The sequence below is a fragment of the Podarcis bocagei genome (assembly GCF_964188305.1).
Source record: "Podarcis bocagei genome assembly, chromosome: 4".
Classification (NCBI taxonomy): domain Eukaryota; kingdom Metazoa; phylum Chordata; class Lepidosauria; order Squamata; family Lacertidae; genus Podarcis; species Podarcis bocagei.
The window spans coordinates 23,495,042-23,510,513 of NC_138128.1; the positions used below are offsets into that span (position 1 = coordinate 23,495,042).

At 47.3% G+C, this 15,472-nt stretch overlaps 1 protein-coding gene across 10 annotated transcripts in view; it reads left to right on the forward strand.

Annotated features, from left to right (window-relative positions):
- The window catches only part of PLCH1 (phospholipase C eta 1), a 160,195-nt gene that overhangs the window by 58,686 nt on the left and 86,037 nt on the right, over positions 1-15,472 (forward strand). Inside the window, exons 1-2 of one of the 10 annotated variants that reach the window (XM_081189887.1) lie at positions 6,003-6,119; positions 8,248-8,386. The exons of 8 other annotated variants lie outside the window; for them this stretch is intronic. In XM_081189887.1, the coding sequence (XP_081046013.1) occupies positions 8,377-8,386 (10 nt within the window). In that variant the 5' untranslated portion in view covers positions 6,003-6,119; positions 8,248-8,376. Of the gene's footprint in view, positions 1-5,999; positions 6,120-8,247; positions 8,387-15,472 lie in introns of those variants that run through there. One more of the 10 variants, XM_081189888.1, reaches the window with a different exon arrangement.

The window sequence follows — 15,472 nt, forward strand, 5'->3', positions numbered from 1 at the left end:
GTTGTCAGCACCCGGGGCAAGGCAAGTAATTTGCGCCCCCTAACCCGTGGATTTGCGCCCCCTAACCCTAACCCCCAGATGTTGCGCCCGGTGCGCCCGGCCCCCCTGCACCCCCCACGCTACGCCACTGCCCCCAGCTGCAAAAGTTTGCTGACCCCTGTAAATCTAAAGCAACGTACAGTGAAACAAAATTAAAACAAACATCTGTTGAGGAGAAATAAGTTACCATGTCAATGCCTGAGGAAGGTGAAGTAACAAATGCCTCAGAGTACTTGCAAAGTGCCCTCACCCTTTTTCCGAGAAGTCAAACCAGGTTAAACGCATGTCTACAATGAAGGGACAGGACTTCAAGGTCAGAAGATGTAATTTCCATGCAGTTATGCGTTACCACCTTTTGCATTGAAAAACAAGTTATTGAAGTCTTATTACTCTTACACCAAAACACCACTGGAGGGTAGTGGTTGGCCATTCAGTGACAGAAGTGGTAAAGAGGTCACTGGGTGGGGGAGGGGAAGTCCAGTTCACCCATGGTCTGCATTTTGCCTCTAGTTTGGCAGAACTCCTGAGTTTAAAAACCTCTCGATGTAATAATCCCCCCCTGTTCCCTTCCTTCTGACTGGCAATAAATCTAGGCTGGTGTCTTGGAGGCTGTTATTAATGCTGCTTAATGAATCTGCAACTTTGAGCACCTCTGTGCCTTTAAGGTCGGACTTTAAAAAGCAAGCCTGTAATTCAGCAGTCCCCTTTAATAGTACTTAATTTTCTATGAGCCTTTTGGTACTTGGGGAAGGACCATAACTCAGTACTAAAGCATCTGCTTTGCACACAGAAAATCCCAAATCCAATTCCTGGCGTATCCAGGAAGAGCTGGGATAGATCCCCATCTAAAACCCCAAAGAGCCGCTGCCAATCAGTGTTGACATTGCTGAGCTCAATGGACCAGTGGTCTGACTCAGAATAACACAACTTCCTATGCTCTACACCCTCTTGTGCTCATGTTGTTGTTGTTGTTTAGTCGTTTAGTCGTTTAGACTCTTCGTGACCCCATGGACCAGAGCACACCAGGCACTCCTGTCTTCCACTGCCTCTCACAGTTTGGTCAAACTCATGTTGGTAGCTTCGAGAACACTGTCCAAATATCTCATCCTCTGTCATCCCCTTCTCCTTGTGCCCTCCATCTTTCCCAACATCAGGGTCTTTTCCAGGGAGTCTTCTCTTCTCATGAGGTGGCCAAAGTATTGGAGTCTCAGCTTCAGGATCTGTCCTTCCAGTGAGCACTCAGGGCTGGTTTCCTTAAGAATGGATAGGTTTGATCTTCTTGCAGTCCATGAGACTCTCAAGAGTCTCCTCCAGCACCATAATTCAAAAGCATCAATACTTCGGCGATCAGCCTTCTTTATGGTCCAGCTCTCACTTCCATACATCACTACTGGGAAAACCATAGCTTTAACTATACGGGCCTTTGTTGGCAAGGTGATGTTGTGCTCATATCCTTCTACTAAAGGCTTATCAACACTTACCTTTCCTCTGCTCTTTCCAGAGTCCGCGATTTATTGCCTTGTGTCCAAGCACCACCCCCCCCATTCCGGAGCATTCCCAGCAAAAAACTGTTCTTTAAAGCTCAATAAGAGCAAACATCAAACCATTTAAAACCCAAATTGACGTTTGCTGCCATTGAGCTTTAAAGAGCGGGTTTTCGTGGGGAAAGCTCAGGGCAAAAACAAAACTAAATTCTCAGACAAGGAGCGTTAAACCGCAAACCTGTGCCTGGAAAGTGTGGGCCAAAAGTTAAGTGTGGATTAGTCCTAAATTAATCCCCATTCACCTCCCCCCCCCCAATGCTCTAGCCCCTCTCACTTCCCCTGTTGTCTCCCTTGTAACAATCTCTAGTATTGTAAACTCCTTGGGGCAGAGACGTGCCTTCTCTTTCTTTGCTCAAGTCCACGTTCATGGATGGAGGTACATAAAGAACAACAACTTTGGCTTTGCTAACATAATAGGGAGCTTCCTGTTGGGTTTCTCTCTATCTCGTGGTCATTTCTTCCTTTACTGCTTTGGCCGTCTTGGGGATTCTGGAAAAATGACTGTGGAAAAGAGCTGAGAGGCAAATTTCCAGAGTCCTGGAAGTGAGGGAGAAAAGCAAGCTGCAGGACATTAAGGAGATACAGTGGTACCTCAGGTTACAGACACTTCAGGTTACAGACTCCGCTAACCCAGAAATAGTGCTTCAGGTTAAGAACTTTGCTTCAGGATGAGAACAGAAATCGTGCTCCAGCAGCGCGGCAGCAGCAGGAGTCCCCATTAGCTAAAGTTGTGCTTCAGGTTAAGAACAGTTTCAGGTTAAGTACGGACCTCCGGAACGAATTAAGTACTTAACCCGAGGTATTGGAATCTGCCTAACACATACTTCCAGGGAACAACCGCTAATTCACTCTTTATTTCATTGGCAATATGAAATATTTTTAAAACCCTACAGGTACGCATAAGAAATATTTTTGTATGAAAATGAGATTAAATGCAAGTGATGCATTAATACCAGCCTTCCCCAATGCGATGCCTTCCAGATGTTGTCAGACTCTAGCTCCCATGATCCCTGACTGCTGGACATTTTGGTGGGCCTGATGAGATTTGAAATTGGCAGACTAGATTAGGGCATTTTTGGGAATTGCCTCTCCAGTGACAGTGAGCTTGGTGAATTCATATACCACCATAATCCACATTGTTTTTGTTAAGAGTTGCTTTCTGCACTTGTCACAGGCTAATTGACCGCTTGAGGACATGCTCTTGCCTTTACACGTTCTCCTCTTGAATGTGCTTAACTGAAAGGCTGCTGTGTCTTCTGCCATCGGAGCAAGAGGATTTTTCCGTAGCCCCCCCCCCCGGTATCTGTTGGAGGAGGGAGAGGCTGCCTCAGCAACACCCACTCAAAAGGAGCTGAATGATGGAGAGCACTTAACACACTGCTCTGTCTTTTCTCATGATTCACGCAAACTTTTCAGGCACTGAGCGAATCTGCAGGGAGAGATGGAGACTGTGGGCTGAATCCAACCAAGGCAGGGTTCACATTACCGCCTTTGAGCATAGCAAAAAGTTTTTGTGTGTGTGGTGAACAGTGTTAGAAACTCAGATACATAAACTAGATGCCAAATGGCTCTTAAATCAAGGTTGCAGTTCCCAAAACTGAACGTCTAGTTGCCATTTGGGGGGGGGGCAAGACAGCTCTAAACTCTTATTTTTCAAATGATGGGACTGGTTGATTCTCAGTTAAACATCTGGCTAGTTCAGATGACAACCTTGAGCTAGATCATGGGTAGGCAAACTAATTGTGTTTTTACATGAGTGGAATGTGTCCTTTATTTAAAACGCATCTCTGGGTTATTTGTGGGGCATAGGAATTCATTCTTTTTTCTTCTTCAAAATATAGCCTGGCCCCTGACAAAGTCTGAGGGACAGTGGACCGGCCCCCTGCTGAAAAAGTTTGCTGACCCCTGAGCTAGATTAAGAGCTCTGAGAACTTAAAGAAGAAAACCCACTTGATCCAGGGACAGTCCACACATATATTGCCCTGTTCTGACCTCTTTTTCTTAATGGCGGCTTCTCCTGCTCAGGCTGCACAGAAAAAGCACTTTGGTTCGAGAAATTCATTTTCCGATTGTGCAGCTAAAATGTAACTGATAGAATTCTACAGGATGGAGTATTAGTGTGTGAAAACAGTTCAGATCCAAGGATCTCCATTCTGGTGCCACTTCTGTAAATCGTTCCATGCAATTCCACCCTTCATATATCGATTATCCATTCTCTCTTTTTTATATATATAATTTTTTATTAGTTTTTTAACATATCATTTTCAACAGTAATTAAACATACTTTTACATCTTATACAATTTTTTTTTACTTCCATCAATCACATCTGAAAATTTTCCAATCTAATCACTTAGTGCAGTGGTGCCTCGCAAGATGAAAATAATCCGTTCCACGAGTCTCTTCGTCTAGCGGTTTTTTCGTCTTGCAAAGCAACCCTATTAGCGGCTTAGCGGCTTAGCGCTATTAGCGGTTTAGCGGCTATTAAAGGCTTAGCAGCTTAGCGGCTATAAGGCTATTAGCGGCTTAGCGGCTTAGAAAAAGGGGGGGGGAAGCGAAAAAAAACGCAAGACTCGCAAGACGTTTTCGTCTTGCGAAGCAAGCCCATAGGGAAATTTGTCTTGCGAAGCGCATCGAAAAACGGAAAACCCTTTCATCTAGCGGGTTTTTCGTCTTGCAAGGCATTCGTCTTGCGGGGCACCACTGTATACATTTCTTACTTTCCCTATTACATTTAAATCTCATAACTAATATCTCTCTTCTTTTTCTACTTTCATCTATTTCTCCTTACAAAACTTCTTGTAGTCCTACTGACATAATTTGTTGCTTACAGTTGCTCTTCAAATAATTCGTATACTTCTCCCAATCTTCTGTGAATCTCTGGTCCTGCTGGTTTCGAATCCTTCCTGTCATTTTATCCAATTCTGCGTAGTCCATTAATTTTATCTGCCATTCTTCTTTCGTCAGAATTTCTTCTTGCTTCCATTTCTGGGCTAACAATACTCTTGCTGCTGTTGTTGATGAATCTCCATTCTCATGGTACAGAAACAGCAGGAGAAGGAGAATTCACTACTGTGTCACTACTGGGAAATGCAGCTTGATTCACAGTGTGCTTTGGGGTAACTTTATTGGGACAGGGTGGGCTATAGATGTATAATTAAAGCATGTACTTGCTGAAGACAGGGGCTTCATATCTTCCATAAAAGTGAACTTGAATCTAAATAATAATAATAATAATAATAATAATAATAATAATAATAATAATAAACCTTTATTGTCACTACACCACCTGTGTGCAGTGAAATTAAATGAGCCCCCCCCCATACACTCAGTCTTGTACACACTGTGTGTGCTTGTCAGAATTCAATTGCACCACTATCCCCCCCCCCCATTCAGCAGCCCTACAGCCCACGGATAAAAACTGTTCTTTAACCTGTTGGTGCGGCTGACTATACTTCTGTATCTCCTGCCTGAAGGTAGGAGATTAAGGAGGTGCTGGCTGGGGTGTGAGTCATTCCTAAGAATTTTCCTCACTCTCCTGAGGCAATGGTCTCCCGCAATGTCATCTAGCGTACTCAGGGGACAGCCCATGATATCATGTGCTGTATTCACCACCCTCTGTAGGGACTCCCTGTCCGTGGCTGTCAAACCAGCGTACCACACTGTAATACAGTATGAAAGGACACTTTCTGTTGTGGACCGGTAGAAGGAGATACAGTGGTACCTCGCAACACGAAAAATGTGCAAGACGAAAGAGTTTTCCGTTTTTTGAGTCGTTCCGCAAGACGAATTTCCCTATGGGCTTGCTTTGCAAGACGAAACATCTTGCGAGTTCTTGCGAGTTTGTTTTTTTTTCTTAAAGCCGCTAAGCCGTTAATATCCGCTAAGCCGCTAATAGCCGTGCTTCACAAGACGAAAAAACCGCAAGACGAAGAGACTCGCGGAACGGATTAATTTCGTCTTACGAGGCACCACTGTAATCAAATTTTTGTTGTTCTTTCGCAAGACTATGAGGAAATGGAGTGTCTGTTGGGCCTTCCTAACTGCCTGGGTTGTATTGATTTTCCAAGTGAGGTCTTCACTAAGGTAGACTCCCAGGAATTTAAAGGAAGATACTCTCTCCACACAGCACCCCCTGATATACAACGGGGCTAGTTCCCCTCTCTTCCTCCGAAACTCCAACACCATCTCCTTTGTCTTACTGATATTTAGGTGAAAGTTGTTCTCTAGGCACCATGTCGAGACTTATTGAACCTCCTCCCTATACGCTGATTCATCTTCACATGCTAGTGAATGGATGGGATCGCAAGACATTTGTGTCTTTCCTTCTTACTAAGCTGTGAAAGGGTTCGTCATAATATATGCAAAAATCTGCAGCTTTTCCTAGTAACTTGCATCACTCTGGCTGGCTTTCCTGCTTACACAGTGGCTCTCTCAGACCCTGCATGAGCTGGAAGTGGAACAGATCCCGTGTGCTCTGAGAGAGACCTAGAGAGACTTTTAGTACCTGAGCCAGTATCCAGCGCCGAACCTATTAGGCAAGTAGATATATCTCCTCTTTTATATTTTGCCCTTCAGGGTTCCTGCACGGGGAATCTGTGCCTGACAAATCAAGAGCTACCTTTATAGTTCAAAATCCTGTGTGCTCTTGAGTTAGCCTGGAGGGAACAACAGAGGTTGGTGCAGGAAAATCCAGCGCCTTTTGCTGCTATCGTTAGATCTAAATCATTTTGGGAGGGAGGCAGAGCAGAAGAGAATGTATTCAAGATGTAAAAATAAAATAAAAATGATTTTATGCTATGGATCTGGGTGTTTTCATAGTCTACCCCTGGGCATAATCAGACATGAAATCAGAAGGTGTTTTTATCTGCTTCGGTGGCTGAGATAGTTATCTCACAAATTAACCCTTCTTGGAGGTCGACAGCCCCTTGCTGCTATGTAGGAGGAGCATTTGCTCTGAAGAGGTAGAGAGTGATTAATGTACATTTTTTTATTAGCAAGGCTCAGCAGGAGGATCTTTTGATGTCTAACACTGATTGCTTAATAACAAATTACTCTCCTTTTCTTGACCTCTGGAGAAGGTTTCACACTGGCGTTGAAGATGATTGTTTTACCACACGTTCTTCCAAAATTGCAGGATGATACCCTGACTTGTTTGCATGCATCTGGAGAAGGACTCTGAGAGTATTTCCTGTGGTGTGATCCTGTAGGTGCATGACTTCTGGAGCCACATGGGCAGAGTCTGTTGTGTGTTCCCTTCCTATTCATTCATCACTATGAGAGAGGACAGTGACTAGGTTTGGAGCACTCATGCAATTTGCCCTGTACTCATTTTTTGCTTCATTCTTGCAGGCTCCCCTGCAACACAGGCTCTCACATCAGGAAAGCTGCTCTACGGCTCTTTATTCTGCTTTCCTGACATTTCCTCACTTGTTAATTTCTGCTTTTTCGTGTGATCTTTCACACAACATAAAAAACCACTTCTGGAAATCCAGTGGAACCTGGCAGAAGTTTAGCGTTGATTTCCAGGAAAGATTTGTTTGCAACCCTGTTAACTCAGAAAACCACAGGAGCACTGCGTTGCAGTTTCATATGTTGACATTTTGGGGCAATATCACAGAATACAGCTTTTCCCCACTGTTTAAATTTGAGTGCAACGTGGCGCTGTTATTGATCAGAAAGCCACAACGCAACAGGCACTGCGGCGTAAAAGGAACGTTAGGAATCTGGACAGATGTGTTGGCATTAGAACCACTAAAACTAACGCAACAAGCCCCATGTCTGAATCCAGCTTGTGAAGACAGTCAGACCCTCTTTGGCTTGCCGATTGGAAGGTTGGTGGTTCGAATCCCCGCAATGGAGTGAGCTTCCGTTGCTCTGTCCCAGCTTCTGCCAACCTAGCAGTTCGAAAGCACACCAGTGCAAGTAGATGAATAGGTACCGCTGTGGCGGGAAGGTAAATGGCATTTCCGTGCGCTTTGGCTTCTGTCATGGTGTTCCATTGCACCAGTAGCAGTTTAGTCATGCTGGCCACATGACCCGGAAAGCTGTCTGTGGACAAAGACTGGCTCCCTCGTCCTGAAAGTGAGATGAGCGCCGCAACCCTCTAGTTGCCTTTGACTGGACTTAACTGTCCTTTACCTTTTACCTTAGCCCCCTCCTGAGTCAGATTCCAGGCCCCCTTCCCCTGGTGCACACTTGTCTGCGTCCTTCCCACCCCCGACATCTGTCTTGATAAGAGGCAGTTCTTCCCATTTAAAGTTACCATTTGGAAAATGGCCCTCTGTATTTGGCCTTGGATTTGAGACGAGGCTGCCTTGTCCCCATGAATATGGAGTTTCCAGTCCTGCTCTAGGGCTTCCCTTAGGTATCTAGTTAGTAACTGGGAGAACAGGATGATGGGCCAGATGGAACTTCTGGTGTGATTCAGAGGAGATGCTCTTATGTCCTTCTTGTTAGAAGCACATTTCCTCTGTGTTTATTTCACATCATTTTTCATTCTTTCAAATCAAGTGAAAACCAAATCATTGTGATTTTTTGTAGATGGAATTCTTAGGTGTATCTTAGCATAAAATTTGAGTCTTTGTTGTTCTGGAGATATTAAGGAGAATGTGTGGCTCTGTTCTGCCCAATGGTTCGGTAAGCAAGTCTGCTCCTGCCTTCCAGCATTCTAGTCTAGCTGCTCTGAAGTGTAATTGAAGAAGGAGAGCGATTGCTTGTTCCTAATTGAGAAGAACCGTAGCAGGAAGCTATGTGGTGTTCGATAGCAGTCCTCTAGACTAACAATATCTGCACATGATTAAAGGTAAGACCCTTTTTGATGTACTGGTTTCTGGATTCATCTGAATTTAATTGCAAGCCTCTTTCACAGGTGCATGTCATATCTGTTACAATAGCACCATTGTGGTCTGGATTTTGTGAATTAATCTGCACCATAGACTGTTTTTGCTTTGTAAAAGAGGCTTTTGTTCTTTGCAGTTTTAAAGATTTTCTGACCAGCATTATCTTTAAAGTGAAAGAGTATATTATCAGAAATAGCAAATGCTCATAGCAGCCTTCCCTAACTTGTCACACCTCCAGATGTTTCGGACTACAATTCCCATCATCCACAGACAGCACAGCCGCCTGGAAGTTGCCGAATCAACTCTAGTCAGTATTAGATTGTATTAGAATGGCAGACACAAGAGACAGGGCCTATTTTGTGGTGATCCTGTGGAAAGCCCCCCCCCCCCAGGCCAGTACATAAGGCAGCGTAATGACTTTTAAACTTAAAGACTTAAAAAGAAATCCAAACTGCTTTTTGTGTCAGTATTTGTGTTGGTACTTTTCTCCTGGTGGTTTTTAAATGTGCTCTTTATGCTCTCTGTTTTCGCACTTCTATTATTTTAGTCAGCTTGTTACTGGTTCTTCCTGCTGCTGTGATGATTTTTTATATGAGTTATATAGTGTCTCAAATGTTTATATTTTTGTGATTTGTAATGTTATCAGTTGTTAACTATTTTTAATGTGGCCATCTGTCATGGATGCTTTAGCTGAGATTGCCACATTGCAGAGGGTTGGACTAGATGACTCTTGGGGTCTTTTCCAATTCCACAGTTCTACGATTCTATGATTGAGATCTGCCTTGGAAGGACAATCCTGAAAGGCAGCCTATAAATATGGAAAATTAAAAAATCATAACTGAATTAGCTTCAGCCAGCAAGGTCACTGTGGATAGGTCAGGGATGGTGGAATCTGTAGCCGAAGGGCATCTGCAGAACTGCCAACTTGTTTGCCCTTGGCTTAGGCTTTTAGAATCCTGGACCAGATTGAAACGTTAACTCTTCACACTTTTCTTTTAGTGGTACAACGGCTTTCTATCGAAAAGCTGTTCCCCCTCATAGTGGTGATGATTAAGTTGTGTAAACTCATTAGGCATGTTTGATTAATAAAACTTACATTCTGCGTGGTATAATGAAGTGGCAGAATATTTGCAACAGTTTTTGGCAATTAGCCTAAATTAGAGTTAAGTGGTTACTTCTTTTTCTTCCGTGCTTGATTTAAAAAAAAAAAAAGGCTTACTACCAGTGTGGCTTTGAATCAAAAAATTCCCTTTCCTTCACGGTCTCATCACAACCGTCATGGTTGCAGTGTCTAGTGGTTCACAAAAATGGCACTGCAAAAGGAGCAAAAGCATGGGGGACGGGGGCTGGTTTAAAATGCCAGCTTTTGGATGAGGTCAGCTAGTCTATTATCCTGTTCTCATAGTGGCCAACAAGATACTTACCTTGGTTCTCAAACTTAATCTGTTCCGGAAATCCATTCCAAAACCAAAGGCGTTCCAAAACCAAGGCATGCTTTCCCATAGAATGGAATGCAAAATGGATTAATCCATTCCAGACTTTTAAAAACAACCCCTAAAACAGCAATTTAACATGAATTTTACTATCTAACGAGACCATTGATCCATAAAATGAAATCAATAAACAATGTACTGCAGTCACACAATCAATCCATCAGTAGCTGAACTGGGTTCCACACAGTCACAAAAACAAAACAAAAAGAGCCCTAGAAACAAAAATGCAGAATAAATAGCAAAAAACAGACAGACCTTAGCGTAATACTCAAAACGGAAGTGTGGCACTCAAATTGGAAGCATAACACTCAAATCGGAAACATAACACTCAAAACGGAGCACGTTTGTGTTCTGAAAAAAGTTCGCAAACCGGAACACTTCCAGGTTTGCAGTGTTTGGTTTACAAGTTGTTTGAATACCAAGGCGTTTGAAAAGCAAGGTACCACTGTATAGGGAACCTGCAAGCAGGAACTGGGTGCAACAGCACTTTCTCCTCTTGCAGTTTCTAAACTGACTTAGTGGGCTCATGCAGCTCCCATTCCTTCAGCTCCAGCCCGTAAACTTGCAATGATGCTGACTTACCTTACAGCAGTGTTTCCCAACCTTTTTTGGGCAAAGGCACACTTGTTTCATGAAAAAAATCTCGAGGCACACCACCATTACAGCCCCGTGACGTCAGCGCGCAGCGTCACGCCGGGAGGGACATGAATTGCCAGCAAATTACATAATCACCTCCTTGAGGGCTGGCTCATCTTCTCCGAAGGCAGAACCCCATTAATTAACAGCACAGACTCACACCATAGCCAAGACGAGGGGGGAAAACCTCAGTCATGCACAGTCATGTACATGTGGGGGCTAAATGAGGACGAAGACCGGGCAGAGAGCAGGGTTCAAATCACCCCACCTGGCCAGGACAATCCCTGGGTGCTCCCTTGGGCCACTCGCCTGACCCACCTCGCAGGGCTGTTGTTGCGAGGATAACACGGGGAGAACCACGCGCGCCCCCGGGAGCTCCTTGGAGGAGAAAGCGGGCGATGAATGCAATGCACGAAATATATGAGAGGCGACCAGGTTTTGCAGGTGAGGGGCCCCCGCCAGCCTCCGCTTCCAACACCCGGCGCAATGACGCCGAAGTTTCCCCCCGGGCTCGGCTCGGGGAGCAGCGCTGCTCCCCCCGGCTCCCCTTCGCCCTCCCGGCTCTCTCTGCCGCCCACTGGGGCCCCCCCTCACCTGCCAAGTCTGGAGCGCCGGTGGAAGTTGCATGCATGCATGCAGGGCGCCGCGTTGCCATTGCATTGCACTGCACTCCATGCAACGCCTGCACGCATGCATTGCCTTGCACGCCCGCCAAGGGGTCTCCTCGCGGTCCGATGCGTCCCCTCCGGCGCGGATGCAGCATTGCAAAAATAACACACACACCCCGACGCAGCCCTACCTGGGGGGCAGCCTCCGCCGCTCCGCCTCCGCGGGGATCCCCGGGCTCCATCCTGCCGCCCGATCTCCGCGGGGGCGCAGGCAGGCTGCGCGGGGTCTGCGCGGAAGAGCCCCTGCCCGCCCGGCCGCCGCCGCTGCGCTCATTCCATGGCCGGGAGAAGAGCGCTTCAAACAAAACGCCTGGCCCGCCAGGCCACGCTGGGAAACGTAGTTCGTGCACCCCGCGCAGGCGCGGAGCCCAAGGGCGAGGGGACTACGGATCCCGGCAGCCCCCGTGCCGGGGACGGAGGGGGAGAGGCCGGGTGCAGGGATGGAGGGACGGGTGGGCGAGCGAGTGAGTGAGTGGCAGCCGCCAAGCCTTGGCCGAGAGCCAGGAAGGGCCTCCCCGGAGGAGGAGGAGGAGGGAGGCGCAGAGCGGGAGGGAGGGAGGGAACCCCAGGGGTCATCTAGTGACGGCGCCCCAATCAAAAATTTGACTTTTAAAAAAAAAATCTTTCGAATTTTTTAATTTTTCCCGCGGCACACCAGGCAACATCTCGCGGCACACTAGTGTGCCGCGGAACAGTGGTTGGGAAACACTGATCTAGTGACGGCGCCCCAATCAAAAATTTGACTTTTAAAAAAAAAATCTTTCGAATTTTTTAATTTTTCCCGCGGCACACCAGGCAACATCTCGCGGCACACTAGTGTGCCGCGGAACAGTGGTTGGGAAACACTGCCTTACAGGATGGCTGTTGGAAGGCATATTGACATAGGGCAGGCAAACTGCTTTGGACCATTTGAAATGTGCTACATTGACACCCAGCGTTAGGATAAGGAGATCATAGTCAGGCAGTGTCCTTACACAAGAGACAAGTTGTTCAGTGTCCTCAGACTGGGGATGGAGGAATCTGTCTATTTCTGGTCTGTGACCCTTTTGTATGGGTTCACCTATAAGTCTCCTGCCCCCTTTATCTGCATTAATTTGTTCATTTTAAATCTGCACTAAGACTTGGATTTAAATACATATTTTAAAATGCATTGTTCTGCCTGGCCTTTGGTTTGGACTCGGTCTGACACTTATGTTTTCCTCCCCTTATGCTCTTGATTTATCAGCTACTTTAAAATGAGGCTGCATTTTAAATTGCATTTTAACCTGTATTTTAAATTGGTTTTTCTTTTCCTCCCACCCTCTCTTTTCCCCCTATTATGTTTTTACTGTGATTTTATTGGTGTTAGCCGCCCTGAGCTCGGCTCTGGCCAGGGAGGGCGGGGTATAAATAAAATGTATTATTATTATTATCATCCTCATCCTCATCATCATCATCATCAATTGTATTTCAACATTATTGTTTTTTTGAAGGCAAAATCTTCACTGGAGCATTTAGGAAGTGCAAAAGCTGACGGATGACTTATGTTCTGATCTGCACATTTGTCTAGGAGGTGTGGATCCAGTCAGTTCATATCAGCGTTCAGAAAGCACACATTTCCTCAAGCATCCCAAACTCAGACTGAGCATGCTCTGAGGCTGTTTTGGACCTCATGGACAAGGTTTGGCTCTTGGCTGTCAGCTGACTTCAGCGCCCAGGCAGGCTGGCGCTGTCACCTAGAGCAGTGTTTCCCAACCACTGTTCCGCGGCACACTAGTGTGCCGCGAGATGTTGCCTGGTGTGCCGCGGGAAAAATTAAAAAATTCGAAAGATTTTTTTTTTTAAAGTCAAATTTTCGATTGGGGCGCCGTCACTAGATGACCCCTGGGGTTCCCTCCCTCCCTCCCGCTCTGTGCCTCCCTCCTCCTCCTCCTCCTCCTCCTCCTCCGGGGAGGCCCTCCCTGGCTCTCGGCCAAGGCTTGGCGGCTGCCACTCACTCACTCGCTCGCCCACCCGTCCCTCCATCCCTGCACCCAGCCTCTCCCCCTCCGTCCCCGGCGTGGGGGCTGCCGGGATCCGTAGTCCCCTCGTCCTTGGGCTCCGCACCCGCGCGGGGTGCACGAACTACGTTTCCCAGCGTGGCCTGGCGGGCCGGGTGTTTTGTTTGAAGCGCTCTTCTCCCGGCCATGGAATGAGCGCAGTGGCGGCGGCCGGGCGGGCAGGGGCTCTTCCGCGCAGACCCCGCGCAGCCTGCCTGCGCCCCCGCGGAGATCGGGTGGCAGGATGGAGCCCAGGGATCCCCGCGGAGGCGGAGCGGCGGAGGCGGAGGCTGCCCCCCAGGTAGGGCTGCGTCGGGGGGTTTATATTTTTGCAATGCTGCATCCGCGCCGGAGGGGACGCATCGGACCGTGGGGAGACCCCTTGGCGGGCGTGCAAGGCAATGCATGCGTGCAGGCGTTGCATGGAGTGCAGTGCAATGCAATGGCAACGCGGTGCCCTGCATGCATGCATGCAACTTCCACCGGCGCTCCGGACTTGGCAGGTGAGGGGGGTCCCCAGTGGGCGGCAGAGAGAGCCGGGAGGGCGAAGGGGAGCCGGGGGGGAGCAGCGCTGCTCCCCGAGCCGAGCCCGGGGGGAAACTTCGGCGTCGTTGCGCCGGGTGTTGGAAGCGGAGGCTGGCGGGGGCCCCTCACCTGCAAAACCTGGTCGCCTCTCATATATTTCGTGCATTGCATTCATCGCCCGCTTTCTCCTCCAAGGAGCTCCCGGGAGCGCGCGTGGTTCTCCCCGTGTTATCCTCGCAACAACAGCCCTGCGAGGTGGGTCAGGCGAGTGGCCCAAGGGAGCACCCAGGGATTGTCCTGGCCAGGTGGGGTGATTTGAACCCTGCTCTCTGCCCGGTCTTTGTCCTCATTTAGCCCCCACATGTGCATGACTGTGCATGACTGAGGTTTTTCCCCCTCATCTTGGCTATGGTGTGAGTCTCTGCTGTTAATTAATGGGGTTCTGCCTTCGGAGAAGATGAGCCAGCCCTCAAGGAGGTGATTATGTAATTTGCTAGCAATTCATGTCCCTCCCGGCGTGACGCTGCGCGCTGACGTCACGGGGCTGTAATGGTGGTGTGCCTCGAGATTTTTTTCATGAAACAAGTGTGCCTTTGCCCAAAAAAGGTTGGGAAACACTGACCTAGAGAACGCCCTTGAACCACAGAGCTCTGTCTGTCAGGCTTACAGTGCAAACAGGGAACTCTGTGGCATAGGAAGTGAGGAACTGGATTTTGACCAAGGCAGACCTTGGCTGAAGACACAGATGGAACACTCTAGAAAACTATTATAACCCCCATACAGGCACACCTATCACCAATGCTCTGTGTCTTATGATATTGCTATTTAAAAAGGTATTCTGATATTAACTGTAAGCTCCCTTGGAAGGCTTTGTATTCTGAAAGGTAGGATATTAACAATCAATCATGGCTACCAGCTACAATGGTTATGCCATACCGCCACTGTCAGACACAATACGCCTCTTGCTGGAAATCACAGGAGGGGAGAAGGCTCTTGTGTACGGGTCTTGCTTGCGGGTTTCCCATAAGCATCTGGTTTGCCACTGTGAGAACAGGGTGCTGGACTAGATGGGCCTTTGGTCTGATCCGACTGTTGGGATGCATCCAAGGAAATGGGGGCAATTGGCAGGCCCCCAGCTGGTTCCGGCCGGCAGCCGGGCGATCTCTGAGCTTCAGAAACCTTTGGAAGCTGAGCACGCTAGCCAGCAGAGAAAAAGACTCTTCGCAACAGAAGGGCAGATAGAGGACAAAGGGAAAAACATGTCTTCTCCCCTTCGTTTCCAAGCAAACAGCTTAAGCAAAAGCTATACACACAACGGAAGTTCCCAGCAAGCTGTGCTGGAATGTAAACAGACGTGTGACATACAACAACTCCACACATCTGTTAAGGTGGAACGGAATATCGTAACACCCACAAGGCTCTTTATTGGTAGATTACACAATTGTATTCTGGGAAGCCATGAGCATTAGAAAAAAAAAGTTCACGTTGCTTTCAGAGACTTCAAAGCAGGGTTGGTTTAAGCTGCTATAAGAAGCATACAGATTTCCTGCATTGTAGGCAGTGTTAGAAACTAAAGATACATAAACTGTGCATTAAATGGCACCTTAAACCTAGGTTACAGTTGCCACAATGGAATGTCTAGGCACCATTTTATATTATTTACAAGATTACGAAGCTGAAAATGAATATATCACCAGCACTATGGAGAT